We start from the raw sequence: 14,961 nt of genomic DNA, 5'->3' as shown, positions 1-14,961 counted from the left end.
GTAAGGTTGAAAGTGTAGCTTGAATATTAAAGGCTGGTGACATCAACAGGCTGTAAATGAATTAATAGACCAATAAGAGAGTTCCAAACTTCTCTGCCAATAAGAGCTAGTTTTAAGTTTTCCCCTCCCCATTCAGACCACTCTCAGACAGTCCTAGCAAAACCTTTACTTGAGAAATTGATCTTTGCTAAGAAGCTATTTTTGGATCATTTAAATTGAAAACAATCACAATAAGGTACTAAATGATTTAATATTGAGATCAAATGGTTGCATTGGATCTTTAAGGCAAAGGGAAAAGTTTAACACAAAAAGCTCAAAGATAAATGTTACAAACATGTGACAGGAACACAAAGAGCAAAAGCTTGAATGATGCAGAATGAGCCTCTTTAGACCACAGAATAGCACTGCAGTATGGAACTGCCTAAACTCTGGTATAGCAATGTCAGATTCAGTTATGCCTCAACAAAAATGATCTGATGGTTTTGACCAAAGCTGTGTTAAGTGAAGAATCGAAACAGTGAGTGAGACAAGGAGTTAATAATTCAGCCAAATCACTGCAAAATGAGACACAGGGAATGTATGTATACTTGTCTCGGCTGCGGTAACTCTGTTTGGTCCTCTGTGCTCTCTGTACATCCAGGAAGCTCATCAAGGCGAGATGCTGACATCTCGCTGAGTCTCTCCTGGTAGAAATATTTATAAGATATAAGGCATAAACAATTTGTTATTTATTTTAAAACGATAGTTCACTCAGAATCGATATGTTACTACTATCCATCTATCACTCATCCGATTGATTGCACACTCTCAACCATCTACAACAAAACTCCTCATGAGGCAAACTGTCTCTAGCCCAGAGAAAGCTGTTTTGAGTACTTGGCATGCCATACGAGTTTCATCAAATCCATTCATACATTGCAAGCCACAATACATGGGGGAGTCTGACACTCCCATTTCATATTTTCTCAATTCCTCACATCATCATATCTTCTCAAATAGAGAATACGGTTGAGAATGCAGGAAATAGGAAATAGGATGCGAGGAATCGTGGAGAGACGAATTGAGAAGTAGTCTGTGGCTGGACAAAAACACCTACAGTCACCTCCCCCTCTTCTTCCTTCAGTCCCTCTTTACGGAGTGTTGGCCTTCCAAGAGGCCGCAGCCGAGTGCTGTCCCAGGCGATCCACTCATCATATCGATGGCTCCAACGATCAAAGTGGACAAGCATCTTCCCCTCATCGAAATCCATGTCCTCAATGCGTGACGAGTACCTAGAAGGTTGTATAAGAAAGAAGACAAAAGAAGACAAGAACAAAATGTCTACTGTGTTACATGTATATCTGTCATTATGCACATGATTACATAAAGGAACTTGACCGTTACATACCATTTTTGTAGATAGTCTTGAGCTTCAATTCTAGCACCGACTTCAAAAGTGATCCCTGGACGATTAGGTGTCTTCCTGCTCATCTTCACAACGTCTATGTTTCAAGACTGATGATCTGTCTGTCTGTGGCAGCTGAAAACAAAACAAAGGTAATGGATAGACCATGTTAAGCATCCGTCTTTCTCTTAAATGTAAACCACACATACGAGACCCTCTGCAAAGATCAACTGTCTGTTCAATTGGCACCATATGGGAAGGGGATTAGCTAGCTAGCTATATGGCTTAAATAACGGAATGAACAATATTGTCTTGTTGAACTAGCTAGCATGATAGTTTGCTCACATAGGTCAGCAGTATTCCCGTTGATTCATAAAGCAAAAACGTTAGTCTAATAGATAGCTGACTAGCTAGCTAACATCCGATCTAGTAAACCAACTGTCTTTCAAACAAGCTGTTCAGACATGCCACTAGCCAAAATAGATCCAGACCCTACGCTTGCTTGTTTACAGCTGCTTTGGGGTCAGACAGGATTCCTGGCTCAAAAATGTATCTCAATCGTGGGATGAGACATGTCTTGTACTCAAAATTCTACCATTATAACAACTGTTATACAGAGAAGACTACTCGTTTTTCCATGAAAGTTCCCCTTTCGTCCTCATGATAGGTAGCAGAAGCCACAGCAGCAATTCCACAATGGCAGATGTGGTTACTATTAAAAGTCAGTGAGTCGTTCAACCTTCTCGGTTTATCATTTGGAATAATTCAGAGTACAATGCATTTCTCATCTCTGGATTGAGGTACGTTTCCCGAGCCATATCTTGTGCAGGCTCCGCAGTGTCTTAATCTAAACAAGAAGCCTGTCCGACCCCAGTGCAACTATAAGCAAGTGCAGGGTCGATAATCTATGCTGACTAAAATGACACCGCCACCATACTCACCCAACTGGCACATTCTAGTCATTAAAACATCATGGCACAATCATTCACAACAGTACTAGTTTGTTAATTAATCAACTCGTATGTTTAGATGACCAGCAAACGTCACCACATATTTTCATATTATTCGTTAACTAGCTTATCTTAATTTACGTACTAGGATAGTTAGCTAGCCTAATGTACTAAACTAGGTAGCTAGCAGGCTATCGTAGACTAGCTAGCTAAAGTCACACAAGCGGTTGGTTAGCTAGCATGTCGGTTATTAAAAGTGGCAAAAGTCAAGTGATAAAACAAGCGTTATATTAACATTTAATGTCTGAACAAATATGATATTAGTTTGCAACAAAACGTTTAGCTAACTGGCCGTTAGTTGTCCATTTACTATGGTACCTAATGCTACAGTAACTAGTTAACTTTGCAATAAGTTAGCTGGCTAACGTTATATTTTTAACTGGGCTAACTAACGTATTACTAGCCAACTAAACGATGGTGATATGACAAGGGCAAAGAAAGTTAAGATGAATATATTAATGAGATCCATGTATTTCACAGATTAAATGGCAAGCGAACCACTATTTGGGTTAGCTATTTGCTTGTCCGACGATAACGCTAACTTGCTAGCAGCAAGCTAATTTGCCAAGCTCTGCAGAATAATAGCTAGCCAAAAAACTGTTAGCCAGCTTCTAGCTATCTGATGGCATACATTCTCATGTATTTTGTGAGTGCATTGTCCTCTTTGGAATGAATTGCAAATTGTTTTACCTTTGCGAACACATTTGGTAAATGATCGTTATTATTATAAACTCATATCATGAGTACATATCAGTCTTCTTCCCATTCTTCTGCTCAGATATTTACCCTAAATAAAATAGAGGACGTAACGACGTAAGCACACGTCATGATCACATGACCTACATTGAAGTACAACATGTCTGCATTGTAAACAGTACTGCAAATATGTCTCTAGAATACAAGACTATCACATAATATTCTGCAATCAACGTTCGCCTGCGTAAGGTCAACACAGGTAAGAGAGAGACGTTGACAACTATCTGCCGGTGACAACGTTGAAGTAAGAGGTCAGATTGAAAGAAGGGGGAAACTTTTCTACTGTTTCATGTTTTCAATGTTAAGATTTTGATCAATTCAAGGAGGTATTTTTGTCAGACACAGGTCAGCAATCTTTACTTGTTGTAGAGTGTTCTCTTCTCTCATTTGACTAACAATCTTTGTACTTTTTTCTTGCGCAAAACCAAGATGATGATGATGATGAAGAAGATGCAGACTGCTGCACGATTCAGGTCTCAGTTGTGGAGTCTGAAGATGCCTAGCCTCTGTCACAGAAGCTTTGCTGCCATCTCCACTTACAAAGCTGTCATTTTTGACATGTATGGAGTTCTCATTCCGTCACCTGTCAAATTGGCAACAGGTATGTTATATAGGCCACACAATGTGCCACACAATGTACCACACAAGCCTTGTATAACCCAACATCAAAAATAGGCCATTACGGTAGGCCAACTTATTTCCATTCAACTCCTAATGGAAGAAAGGGCCTCAATACATAGGGGCGGCAGGGAGCCTAGTGGTTCGAGTGGAGGGGCGGCAGGGAGCCTAGTGGTTAGAGTGGAGGGGCGGCAGGGAGCCTAGTGGTTAGAGTGGAGGGGCGGCAGGGAGCCTAGTGGTTCGAGTGGAGGGGCGGCAGGGAGCCTAGTGGTTAGAGTGGAGGGGCGGCAGGGAGCCTAGTGGTTAGAGTGGAGGGGCGGCAGGGAGCCTAGTGGTTAGAGTGGAGGGGCGGCAGGGAGCCTAGTGGTTAGAGTGGAGGGGCAGCAGGGAGCCTAGTGGTTAGAGTGACCGAAAGGTTGCAAGATCGAATAGTGGAATAGTGACCGAAAGGTTGCAAGATCGAATCCCTAAGCTGACATGGTACAAATCTGTAGTTCTGCCCCTGAACAAGGCAGTTAACCCACTGTTCCCCGGTAGGCTGTCATTTAAAATAAGAATTTGTTCTTAACTGACTTGCCTAGTTAAATAAAGTTTCAATCAAAATAAACATAGAAGTCAATATAGTGCAACATAATATTCTTGGTCTCTTTTTCTCTCTAGTGTTTGAACAGCAGAACAGTGTTCCTCTGGGCACGCTGGGCAAAGCCATCAGGACAGGTGGGGAGGTGAATGCGTGGAAGAGGTTCATGCGTGGAGAGATTGGGGCTGAGGAGTTTGTGGAGGCCTTCGGCAGGCAGTGCAGTGAGATAGTGAGCTTATGTCTACTACATCATGACTAGCCATGTCTATCTGTACGTACAGCCTGTACCCTATGGGCCCTGGTTAAAAGTAGTGCACTAAACTAGGGAATAGAGTTCCATTTGGGATTCATCCCACATCTTAATTCATTATCCCCCTCTGCTGCTCCACCCTCAGGCAGGAAGTCCTGTTCCCATTGGCTCATTCTTGTCTAATCTGACCAGTGGGCCAATGACCAGGCCTCTACCCGTCATGATGGAGGCCATTTTGTGTGCTCGCTCCAGGGGCCTGAAGACTGCTGTCCTCAGCAACAACTTCCTCCAGCTGAACGGTGACCCCTTCCTGCCTCTGGACCACTCTCTCTTCGATGTGGTGATAAAGCATTTTATGTTTACATTGTTTGTGTCCCAAATGGCACCCTATTCCCTATATAGTGGACTACTTTTGTTCAGAGCCCTATGGGATCCCTATAGGCCCTGGTTAAAAGTAGTACACTACATAGGAATAGGGTGCCATTTGGTACATAGGAATAGGGTGTAATTTGGTACATAGGAATAGGGTGCCTTTTGGTACATAGGAATAGGGTGTAATTTGGTACATAGGAATAGGGTGCCATTTGGTACATAGGAATAGGGTGCCATTTGGTACATAGGAATAGGGTGCCATTTGGGACGCATACATTATTTAGTAATGATAGTAAAAGTAACACTAACAGTTAGTAGGCAATTCTTTGTCAAATTTCAGTGTTTGAGTGCAGAAATGGCATTATGAATACAATGCAGACTCTCGCTCTCGCTCTCTCTCTCTTGCTCTCTCTCTCTCGCTCTCTCTCTCTCTCTCTCTCTCTCTCTCTCTCTCTCTTTCTCTGTCCCATCCTGTCTCTCACCATCCCTCTTTCCCACCTCTCTCATTAATGCTGTACCACCTAACCAGTCCTCTCTCTCTCTCTCTCTTGCTCTCTCTCTCTCTCTCTGTCCCCATCCTGTCTCTCACCATCCCTCTTTCCCACCTCTCTCATTAATGCTGTACCACCTAACCAGTCCTCTCTCTCTCTCTCTCTCTCTCTCTTGCTCTCTCTCTCTCTCTGTCCCCATCCTGTCTCTCACCATCCCTCTTTCCCACCTCTCTCATTAATGCTGTACCACCTAACCAGTCCTCTCTCTCTCCCCCCTCCCCCCATCTCTGGTTGTAGATAGTTGAGTCGTGTAGGGAGGGCCTCAGTAAGCCAGACCCTAGGATCTACCACCTGTGCCTGAACAGACTGGGTGTCTCTGCCCATGAGGCTGTGTTTCTGGATGACCTGGCGTTAAACGTTGAGGCAGCTGCCCAGCTAGGGATGCATGCTATCAAGGTGAGTGAGCCGCGTCTCTGCATTCTTAACTCCCCCATAGCCATACCACTCTATCTTGGAGATGTTGTGGTGTACTGGGCAAGTGACTGCAACCTAGTGAATGATCTCGCTGTTTCATTGAGCAGTGTTTCAAGTTCCTCCCCAAGCTTCGTAGACGTCACCAAACACTAGGGAACATAACCCACAGACTCTGTGACCGAGCCACCGGTGAGTGATAGATATTGTTCTTCAGGTAGGGGACATTGCAGTGTCAGTGAAGGAGCTGGAAGGGGTGCTGGGGATCCCCCTGTCAGGGTTTGTTCCTGGGCCTGGTTCTGCCCCTGGGGCCACAAAGCTCCCTATGGACCAACTCACACAGTACCTGAGGAAGGCTCTCCATCTGTCTGACGAAGGTAGATCTATCCATTTCTTTAAAGAAAAAGAAAAACTTGCACACTACTCTTGCCAGTATAACTGTAGTTTAAAATATTACGTATCGGCCTCTTGGCCTTTGTCAGAGCTTCGCCAGAACATTTCAAAACTTCTGTCTAGAAATGGATAGAATTGATATGACCTCAGTGTTGTCAGTAGAAAGTCCGTAGCCTCTAAAGGCACTGGGGGAAGGGAGGACCAGGACATGTATGTTGATCTATGATGTCTGTTTAGAAAGCTCACCTATATGATGGCTACGTCCCAAACAGCACCCTATTCCTAAAAAGGGCCCTTGTCAAAAGAAGTAGGAATAAGAATCCATTCGGGACACACCCAGTGTCTCTATTTACTGTTGATGCTGTCTGTCTCTCTGAAGCAGACTCTGTTGCTGTCCAACAACTCAACCCCAGTCAGTCAAACTCCTTATATCACTTGACCACTGGAGGGCGCCATCTCCTCCTGAGGAAACAGCAGAAGAACTGCAGCGCCATGGAGACAGAGTACAGGTTGGGGTCCTCCAACACATCACCTACCAAGCTGTGGGAATTAGATGGGTGTGAGATGGAAGTGATCAGCATCTGGATTGGTCATTCGTCTCTTCTATCTAGATCACTGTGTCTGTGTCCCAAACGGCACCATGTTCCCTATATAGTGTACCCTATGGGCCCTGGTCAACAGCAGTGCACTATAGGGGATAGAATGTCATTTGTGACACCATATCATTAACCTTTTAGTTCATTTCCAGTTGTATGAAGAAACGTTGTGTTCTTTCATCACTCTCTTCTCTGTACTCCACAGGTTGTTGAAATCTCTCAGTGGATCCGGTATCCCTGTTCCAGAGATCATTGATCTGTGTGAGGACCCAAGGTGAGAACGCACACTGCCCGACAGACACACACACAGAAACATACATACACTCATGCACGTTACATAGTTCTAGATTATTATTTTTTTATCCCTGTTTGTCTGTCTCTGTTTTCTTCCTGTATGTGGTTGTGTTGTCCAGTGTCCTGGGTGCTCCCTTCCTCTTGATGGAGGTCTGTCTAGGGAGGATGTTCAGTTACCCCTCCCTGCCAGGCCTGACCCCTGGGGACAGGAGGGCCTTGTACCAAGCCATGCAACACACACTTCGCCAGATCCACTGTCTAGATCCTAGAGCAGTCGGCCTGGAGGACTACGCCGAGCCAGGTAATTCATTTATTTAGTGTCATTTTTGTGTCATTCTCTATCTCTCTCTCTCTCTCTCTCTGTCTCTCTCTCTTTCTTTCCTCTCTCTCTCTCTCTCTCTCTCTCCTCTCACTCTCTCTTTCCTCTCATTGTCTCTCTCTTTCCTCTCTCTTTCTTTCACTCTCTCCTCTCTCTCCTCTCGTTCTCGCTTTCTTTCACTCTCTCCTCTCTCTCTCTCTCTCTCTTTCCTTCTCTTTCTTTCACTCTCTCCTTCATCTTCTCTCTCTCTCTCTCTCCTTCTTTCTCCTCTGTAGTGGATTACATGGGGCTTCAGGTACAGTGGTGGACTCAGCAGTACAGGGACAGTGAGACTCCGCCCATCCCAGCCATGGAGAGACTCATACAGTGGCTTCCTCTGCACCTCCCCAAACACCAGAGATCTACGCTGATCCATGGAAGCTTCAGGTATAACACAAACACACACAGCATGTACATATTTACATAATCAGCAGTAATATTTGTATTTGAAAAGTCCTGATTAGGTGTGAATCCCACATGGCACCCTATTCCCCATATAGTGTACTAATCCCATTGATCTGGTCAAAAGTAGTGCACTATGAAGGGAAAAGGGTGCCATTTTGAACACAGCCGTGGTAAAATGAGTCCAACCCAAAACCCCCTCTGGTCCGTAGCCTGGAGAACCTTGTGTTCCACCCAGAGAAGCCCGAGGTGGTTGCGGTGATGGCCTGGGGCCGTTCCAGACTGGGTGACCCTCTAACAGACCTGACCTTCAGCTGTATGGCTCACTGCCTGCCCCAGGACAACCCTCTACTGACAGGTACCATTATACCACCGAACCGTACTACTGCACCCTACCAGGCCCACGGATATAAAACTCAAATGGCACCCTATTCCCATGCGCCTTGGTCAAAAGTAGTGCAGTATATAGGGTGCCATTTGGGATATAACCTAGAAGTAGTATGCATTTACACTGAACCAAAATATAAACACAACAATAGTGTTGGTCCCATGTTTCATGACCTTGAAATAAAAGATCCCAGAAATGTTCCATACGCACAAAAAACATATTTCTCTCAAATTTTGTGCACAACTTTGTTTACATTTCTGTTAGTGAGCATTTCACCTTTGCCAAGATAATCCATCCACCTGACAGGTGTGGCATATCAAGAAGCTGATTAAACAGCATGATCATTACACAGGTGCACCTTGTGCTGGGGGACAATAAAAGGCCACTCTAAAATGTGCATGTGGTTATATTATGTAAAAATAATGGTGCAACGCTAATAGATCTAATATTATTTTACAACAAATGTGCTTTCTCCCGCGTTGGATACGGTCGCTGTCCGCAGTCTGAAACATATTCTTCAGTGCACCATAGAATTGGCACCTTTCCCTATGTTGCTATGTGCATAGTAGCAAAATGAACCATCATATTGGGATTGAGAACAATTCCTTAAACCATATTCAGATGGGATTAGTTATACTGGGGGTGGTCAGGTAATGTAATTATGTGCAATTCCAGCCAGAATAACCTGCTGTTTTTTGGTCCTCTGATAATACCAGTTCCTTGCGAATCGACATCCCTGTGTTTTGAGAGAAATGTCTGAGTTTGACAACAAAACAATAACTGATTTGATAGATTGAACAAGGCCTATATACACTACGTGGCCAAAAGTATGTGGACACCTGCTCGTCGAACATCTCATTCCAAAATCATGGCCATTAACATGGAGTTGGGCCAACCTTTGCTGCTATAACTGCCTCTGCTGTTCTGGGAAGGCTTTCCACTAGATGTTGGAACATTGCTGCGGGGACTCCATTAGGCCACAAGAGCATTAGTGAGGTCGGGCGATTAGGCCTGGCTCGCAGTTGGCGTTCCAGTTCATCCCAAAGGTGTTCGATGGGGTTGAGGTCAGGGCTCTGTGCAGGCCAGTCAAGTTCTTTGACACCGATCTCGACAAACCATTTCTATATGGACCTTGCTTTGTGCACAGGGACATTGTCATGCTGAAACAGGAAAGAGCCTTCCCCAAACTGTTGCCACAAAGTTGGAAGCACATAATCATCTAGAATGTAATTGAATGCTGTAGAGTTAAGATTTCCCTTCACTGGAACTTGGGAGCCCAAACCATGAAAAACAACCATTATTCCTCATCCACCAAACTTTACAGTTGGCACTATGCAATGGGGCATGTATCGTTCTCTTGGCATCCGCCAAACCCAGATTTGTCAGTCAGACTGCCAGATGGCGCAACGTTATTCATCACTCCAGAGAACTTGTTTCCACTGCTCCAGAGTCCAATGGCAGCGAGCTTTATACCACTACAACCGACACTTGGCATTGCGCATGGTGATCTTAGGCTTGTGTGTGGCTGCTCGGCCATGAAAACTCATTTCATGAAGCTCCCAACGAACAGTTCTTGTGCTGACGTTACTACCGAGGTCCAAACTGCCTTTGGAAGCGAGTGTTACAACCAAGGACAGATAAATGTTACGCGCTTCAGCACTCGGTGGTCCCGTTCTGTGAGCTTGTGTGGCCTACCACATCGCGGCTGAGCCGTTGTTGATCCTATACATTTCTACTGAACAGCACTTACAGTTGACCAGGGCAGCTCTAGCAGGGCAGAAATGTACTTGAACTGACTTGTTGGAAAGGTGCATGCGACTGTTTTTAGTCTGCTGTAATAAAGGCTTTATGTATTTATTTTTTTGCGTTAGAACAGACTCTCTGGTACACTTCTTTGGTGTTGTTTACTGTTCCAAATGGTCAGAGAAACTAATGATATTACTGTAATCTAACAACACCTGTTTGGCACATAATACTCACGCAACGCTTGCTCCTATACATTCCTTTTTCTAGATCTCCAGTAGTCTCCACAACCAAGTCAAATGTCTTCCACAGATCTGACTTCCCCTTTCCCTCCTGAACAACCAGTAAACATTCACCCGTTTCGAGTTTCTTTTTCACGTCCTCCACATCCATTTTGCAGTCGACATAACTGTGTTCGGAGTTTGTTATAACCAATTTATTCATGTGATTATGATGGGCTATAGGTCAGGCCCTATTGGTCACATGCATGCGATGCTTACTGTTGGGGAATAATCAGAATTAGTTGGTAACATAGGTAAGATGTTCTATATTCATCATATGTTTGTAAGTTACTTCTCATCAGAATGTTTATTTTTGTATAATACTGTGGCGGGGTTGCAGTATCTGTTCTCTGTTAAGACTAAGTTGCTTGGGCCGCAGAGAGGGGAGAGGTCAAGCGTGTATCTCTTGGCTCCACAATGTCTGTGTACCAGTCAATGTGTCTCTGTGATCTTGTCAAGATCGGATGGATTTGATATAAGACTGTTGATATTGAGGATTTGTTTATGGTTCTGAGTTTGAGAAAATAACATAGTTTCGGAGACAAAGCTGAACGATAAATTATTTCTATGCTGTCTGGATATGTGTGTCTTTGCTATGAAGGATCTCAGTTGCAATGTGTAAGGGACTCTCAGAGAATTCATTTATAGACACTGAATTGATCTGAGAGTCACAGGGTTGTGATGGAGCTCATATAATTAAAGATGGACTTTGCGATAACTAACTCTGACTTGTGTGTGGTTTGCTCTCATGATTTGGTAAATACAGGAAATTTCCACGACATTACGTGTTTTACGTAAAGAGAGTATGGGTTGAGTGAAGAGGGAATGTTTTTCCAAAACAAATTAGGGATTTCGTTAACAGAACTTTTCAGTCAGAATCTGGACAGAAACGAAATGGCTGTAATGATGTGTCAGTTTCAGCATGGACAGCGCAATAAACACTTGCTGTGTTCTGGTGCCTGTTCACTGCAGTTGGGAGGAGAGCGAGACAACGTGCGCCAGTCACACAGGCACTCGCTGTATTTTTTTTTTTAACACATTGTGACCATCGGGCTCTTTCTTGAGTAATTTGTGTCACGTTCATTTTATATAATCAAACAGTGTGCTTAAAGCATCAGACAAGCTCAGTGCATATGTAGTTGGTTTTATTCACATAGGGTGTGTCTGTCTATATATGGCAAAATAAGTTTAAACATTTTGACCAATCGATTGGTCGAAAGAAAAGCACTACTCTCGGTTGACCAATATTTTATTTTAGTTGGGGACAGCCCTAGTATGGACAGGCATAAGCTATGGACAGCTTACACAATTGCATTTTATCGATGGCCATTTGAATGCACAGAGATACCGTGAGGAGATCCTGAGGCCCATTGTGGTGCCATTTAATCCGCTGCATCACCTCATGATTCAGCATGATAATGCACGACCCTGTGACGCAAGGATCTGTACACAATTCCTGGAAGCTGAAAATGTCCCAGTTTTTCCATGGCCTGCATACTCACCAGACATGTCACCCATTGAGCATGTTTGGGATGCACTGGATATACTTGTACGACAGCGTGTTCCAGTTCCCGCCAATATCCAGCATCTTCGCACAGCCATTGAAGAGGAGTAGGACAACATTCTACAGGCCACAATCAACAGCCTGATCAACTCTATGCACTGCATACGGCAAATGGAGGTCACACCAGATACTGACTGGTTTTCTGATTCACGCCTACCTTTTTTTTTAAAGGTATTTGTGACCAACAGATGCATATCTGTATTCCCAGTCATGTTAAATTAATAGATTAGGGCCTAATGAACTTATTTAAATTGACTGATTTCCTTATATGAACTGTAACTCAGTAAAATCTTTGAAATTGTTGCATGTTGCGTTTTATATTTTTGTTCAGTATAGTTATGATTCAATATATCAACACAGTGGTGGTTTCATGGCGTTTCCTACAGGTATATCTGACAGGGGCCTAGTCCAGCTGGGGATCCCCACTGTGGAGGAGGTGATGAGGCAGTACTGCAGCTCTATGGGTCTGGAGGAGGGAGTCCCAGACTGGAACTTCTACATGGCCTTCCACCTCTTCTGCCTGGCTGCCAGCCACCAGGGAGAGAGCAAGAGTACCATTGCAGGTACCAGAACATAGACCAGAGTTTATGATTGTGTCTCAGGCAATCTCTTCAACGAGAATTAATAAAGCTTTGTAAAGGTACATGGTTTGGAACTTATAGCTTGTCAGCTATTACTTGGTCCTCTGTAGCTGTTAGAAGAGCATCGCTCTTGCAACACCAGGATAGTGGGTTCGATTCCCGAGACCACTCATACATAAAGAAAAATAATCTATGCATGCCTGACTAATTTGCTTTGGATAAAAGCGTCTTCTAAATGGCATATATTACTAATATTATAATATTACTTAGCTAGCCTAACAGTCTGTCCAGATTATATTATTACCTAGCTGGCCTAACAGTCTGTCCAGATTATAGTATTACCTAGCTGGCCTAACAGTCTGTCCAGATTATATTATTACCTAGCTGGCCTAACAGTCTGTCCAGATTATATTATTCTCTAGCTGGCCTAACAGTCTGTCCAGATTATAGTATTACTTAGCTGGCCTAACAGTCTGTCCAGATTACATTATTACCTAGCTGGCCTAACAGTCTGTCCAGATTATATTATTACTTAGCTGACCTAACAGTCTGTCCAGATTACATTATTACCTAGCTGGCCTAACAGTCTGTCCAGATTATATTATTACCTAGCTGGCCTAACAGTCTGTCCAGATTATAGTATTACTTAGCTGGCCTAACAGTCTGTCCAGATTATAGTATTACTTAGCTGGCCTAACAGTCTGTCCAGATTATAGTATTACCTAGCTGGCCTAACAGTCTGTCCAGATTATATTATTACCTAGCTGGCCTAACAGTCTGTCCAGATTATATTATTACCTAGCTGGCCTAACAGTCTGTCCAGATTATATTATTACTTAGCTGGCCTAACAGTCTGTCCAGATTATAGTATTACTTAGCTGGCCTAACAGTCTGTCCAGATTATAGTATTACCTAGCTGGCCTAACAGTCTGTCCAGATTATAGTATTACCTAGCTGGCCTAACAGTCTGTCCAGATTATATTATTACTTAGCTGGCCTAACAGTCTGTCCAGATTATAGTATTACCTAGCTGGCCTAACAGTCTGTCCAGATTATATTATTACTTAGCTGGCCTAACAGTCTGTCCAGATTATATTATTACTTAGCTGGCCTAACAGTCTGTCCAGATTATATTATTACTTAGCTGGCCTAACAGTCTGTCCAGATTATAGTATTACCTAGCTGGCCTAACAGTCTTTCCAGATTATAGTATTACTTAGCTGGCCTAACAGTCTGTCCAGATTATACTATTACTTAGCTGACCTAACAGTCTGTCCAGATTACATTATTACCTAGCTGACCTAACAGTCTGTCCAGATTATATTATTACTTAGCTGACCTAACAGTCTGTCCAGATTACATTATTACCTAGCTGACCTAACAGTCTGTCCAGATTATATTATTACCTAGCTGGCCTAACAGTCTGTCCAGATTATAGTATTACTTAGCTGGCCTAACAGTCTGTCCAGATTATAGTATTACTTAGCTGGCCCAACAGTCTGTCCAGATTATAGTATTACTTAGCTGGCCTAACAGTCTGTCCAGATTATAGTATTACTTAGCTGGCCCAACAGTCTGTCCAGATTATAGTATTACTTAGCTGGCCCAACAGTCTGTCCAGATGTTAACCTTACATCTGTTTTATGAACAATATGTAGTTGTGGTCTTAACTATCCCTCTTTTACAGGACAAACTGGCTCTGGGAGGTTAGCTGAGCAGGTGGCTGACCTGGCCTGGGACTTTGCCACCAAAGAGGGCTTCCGTATCTTCAACGCCATGCCCAGGTCGCCTCATGCAGGCACCTCCCCTTTAAAGGGGCAAGTAGCAGAGTGACTGCTTTGTTGTTTTTCAAATCCTGGATTGCCCCCTTTAAAACCAGATTTCAGTAGCTGAAGTGATTGGCGGCATAGAGGATGTTGTATGTTCTTTGTTGGCACTTAAGTACACATTACATCACTACTTTTATACCCAGGATATTGTTTTTCAATGGGAAAAGATCAAAAATAACTGGAGTGGGACTGTACGGGGTGTCTTAGAGAGGATGACTGCCCATCCAACCCAGACTTCCAGAGCTCAGCTGTTCATCCACTATTCCCTCCAGGAGCCCTGGGCTACTGTCTCAGCCAGGAAATGGCAGCCTTCCCTGGGCAAGATGGCCCCTGGCCGTAGACGGCCTAAAACTGATAGGAAATTGCTGTGCCTCAGAATCTTTTGCACTTGTTTTCTCTTCCCTGCTTTTTTCTACTAATAACATCTGTTTCCAAGAAGGTTTTACTTGCAATAACTGTGGTTGTTTTTTTTCCCTACAAAACTTCATCTCTGGACAAGAGTGTCCACTACATGAATAAAATGTAAATGTTTGCTCAGGTCTGTTTCTTCGATTCAGTTTACATTAGTTCAAACTTTATGGAGCCTGTGGAAGCTAAGGT

At 43.5% G+C, this 14,961-nt stretch overlaps 2 protein-coding genes across 14 annotated transcripts in view; one reads left to right on the top strand and one right to left on the bottom strand.

Annotated features, from left to right (window-relative positions):
* Window positions 1-3,194, bottom strand: part of LOC135521049 (PHD finger protein 20-like protein 1) — a 38,969-nt gene extending 35,775 nt beyond the window's left edge. For 5 of the 9 annotated variants that reach the window (XM_064946964.1, XM_064946966.1, XM_064946969.1 and 2 more), the window contains exons 1-4: window positions 3,085-3,194; window positions 1,388-1,519; window positions 1,097-1,271; window positions 588-683 (exon numbers count right to left, since the gene is read on the bottom strand). In XM_064946964.1, the coding sequence (XP_064803036.1) occupies window positions 588-683; window positions 1,097-1,271; window positions 1,388-1,470 (354 nt within the window). In that variant the 5' untranslated portion in view covers window positions 1,471-1,519; window positions 3,085-3,194. The remainder of the gene's footprint in view (window positions 1-587; window positions 684-1,096; window positions 1,272-1,387; window positions 1,520-3,084) is intronic. The other 4 variants (XM_064946968.1, XM_064946973.1, XM_064946971.1 and 1 more) reach the window with 3 other exon arrangements.
* A 44-nt stretch (window positions 3,195-3,238) lies between these two features.
* Window positions 3,239-14,893, top strand: LOC135521047 (acyl-CoA dehydrogenase family member 10-like). 5 transcript variants are annotated; one of them, XM_064946961.1, is made up of 13 exons: window positions 3,239-3,349; window positions 3,580-3,751; window positions 4,429-4,577; window positions 4,744-4,938; window positions 5,759-5,917; window positions 6,150-6,309; window positions 6,708-6,834; window positions 7,127-7,195; window positions 7,335-7,516; window positions 7,810-7,960; window positions 8,188-8,333; window positions 12,338-12,514; window positions 14,220-14,893. In XM_064946961.1, the coding sequence occupies exons 2-13, from the start codon at window positions 3,580-3,582 to the stop codon at window positions 14,363-14,365; spliced, it is 1,833 nt and encodes a 610-aa protein (XP_064803033.1). In that variant the 5' UTR covers window positions 3,239-3,349; the 3' UTR covers window positions 14,366-14,893. The 5 variants fall into 5 exon arrangements, with proteins under 5 accessions (XP_064803033.1, XP_064803030.1, XP_064803032.1 ...); XM_064946958.1 differs by having other exon boundaries at window positions 6,705-6,834; XM_064946960.1 differs by having other exon boundaries at window positions 3,239-3,394; window positions 6,705-6,834.
* The last annotated feature ends 68 nt before the right edge of the window (window positions 14,894-14,961 follow it).

This window comes from Oncorhynchus masou, chromosome 29 (genome assembly GCF_036934945.1).
Source record: "Oncorhynchus masou masou isolate Uvic2021 chromosome 29, UVic_Omas_1.1, whole genome shotgun sequence".
In the NCBI taxonomy this organism is placed as follows: Eukaryota; Metazoa; Chordata; class Actinopteri; order Salmoniformes; family Salmonidae; genus Oncorhynchus; species Oncorhynchus masou.
Note: the sequence above shows the minus strand (reverse complement) of the source record. Positions and strands in the feature narration are given on the sequence as shown.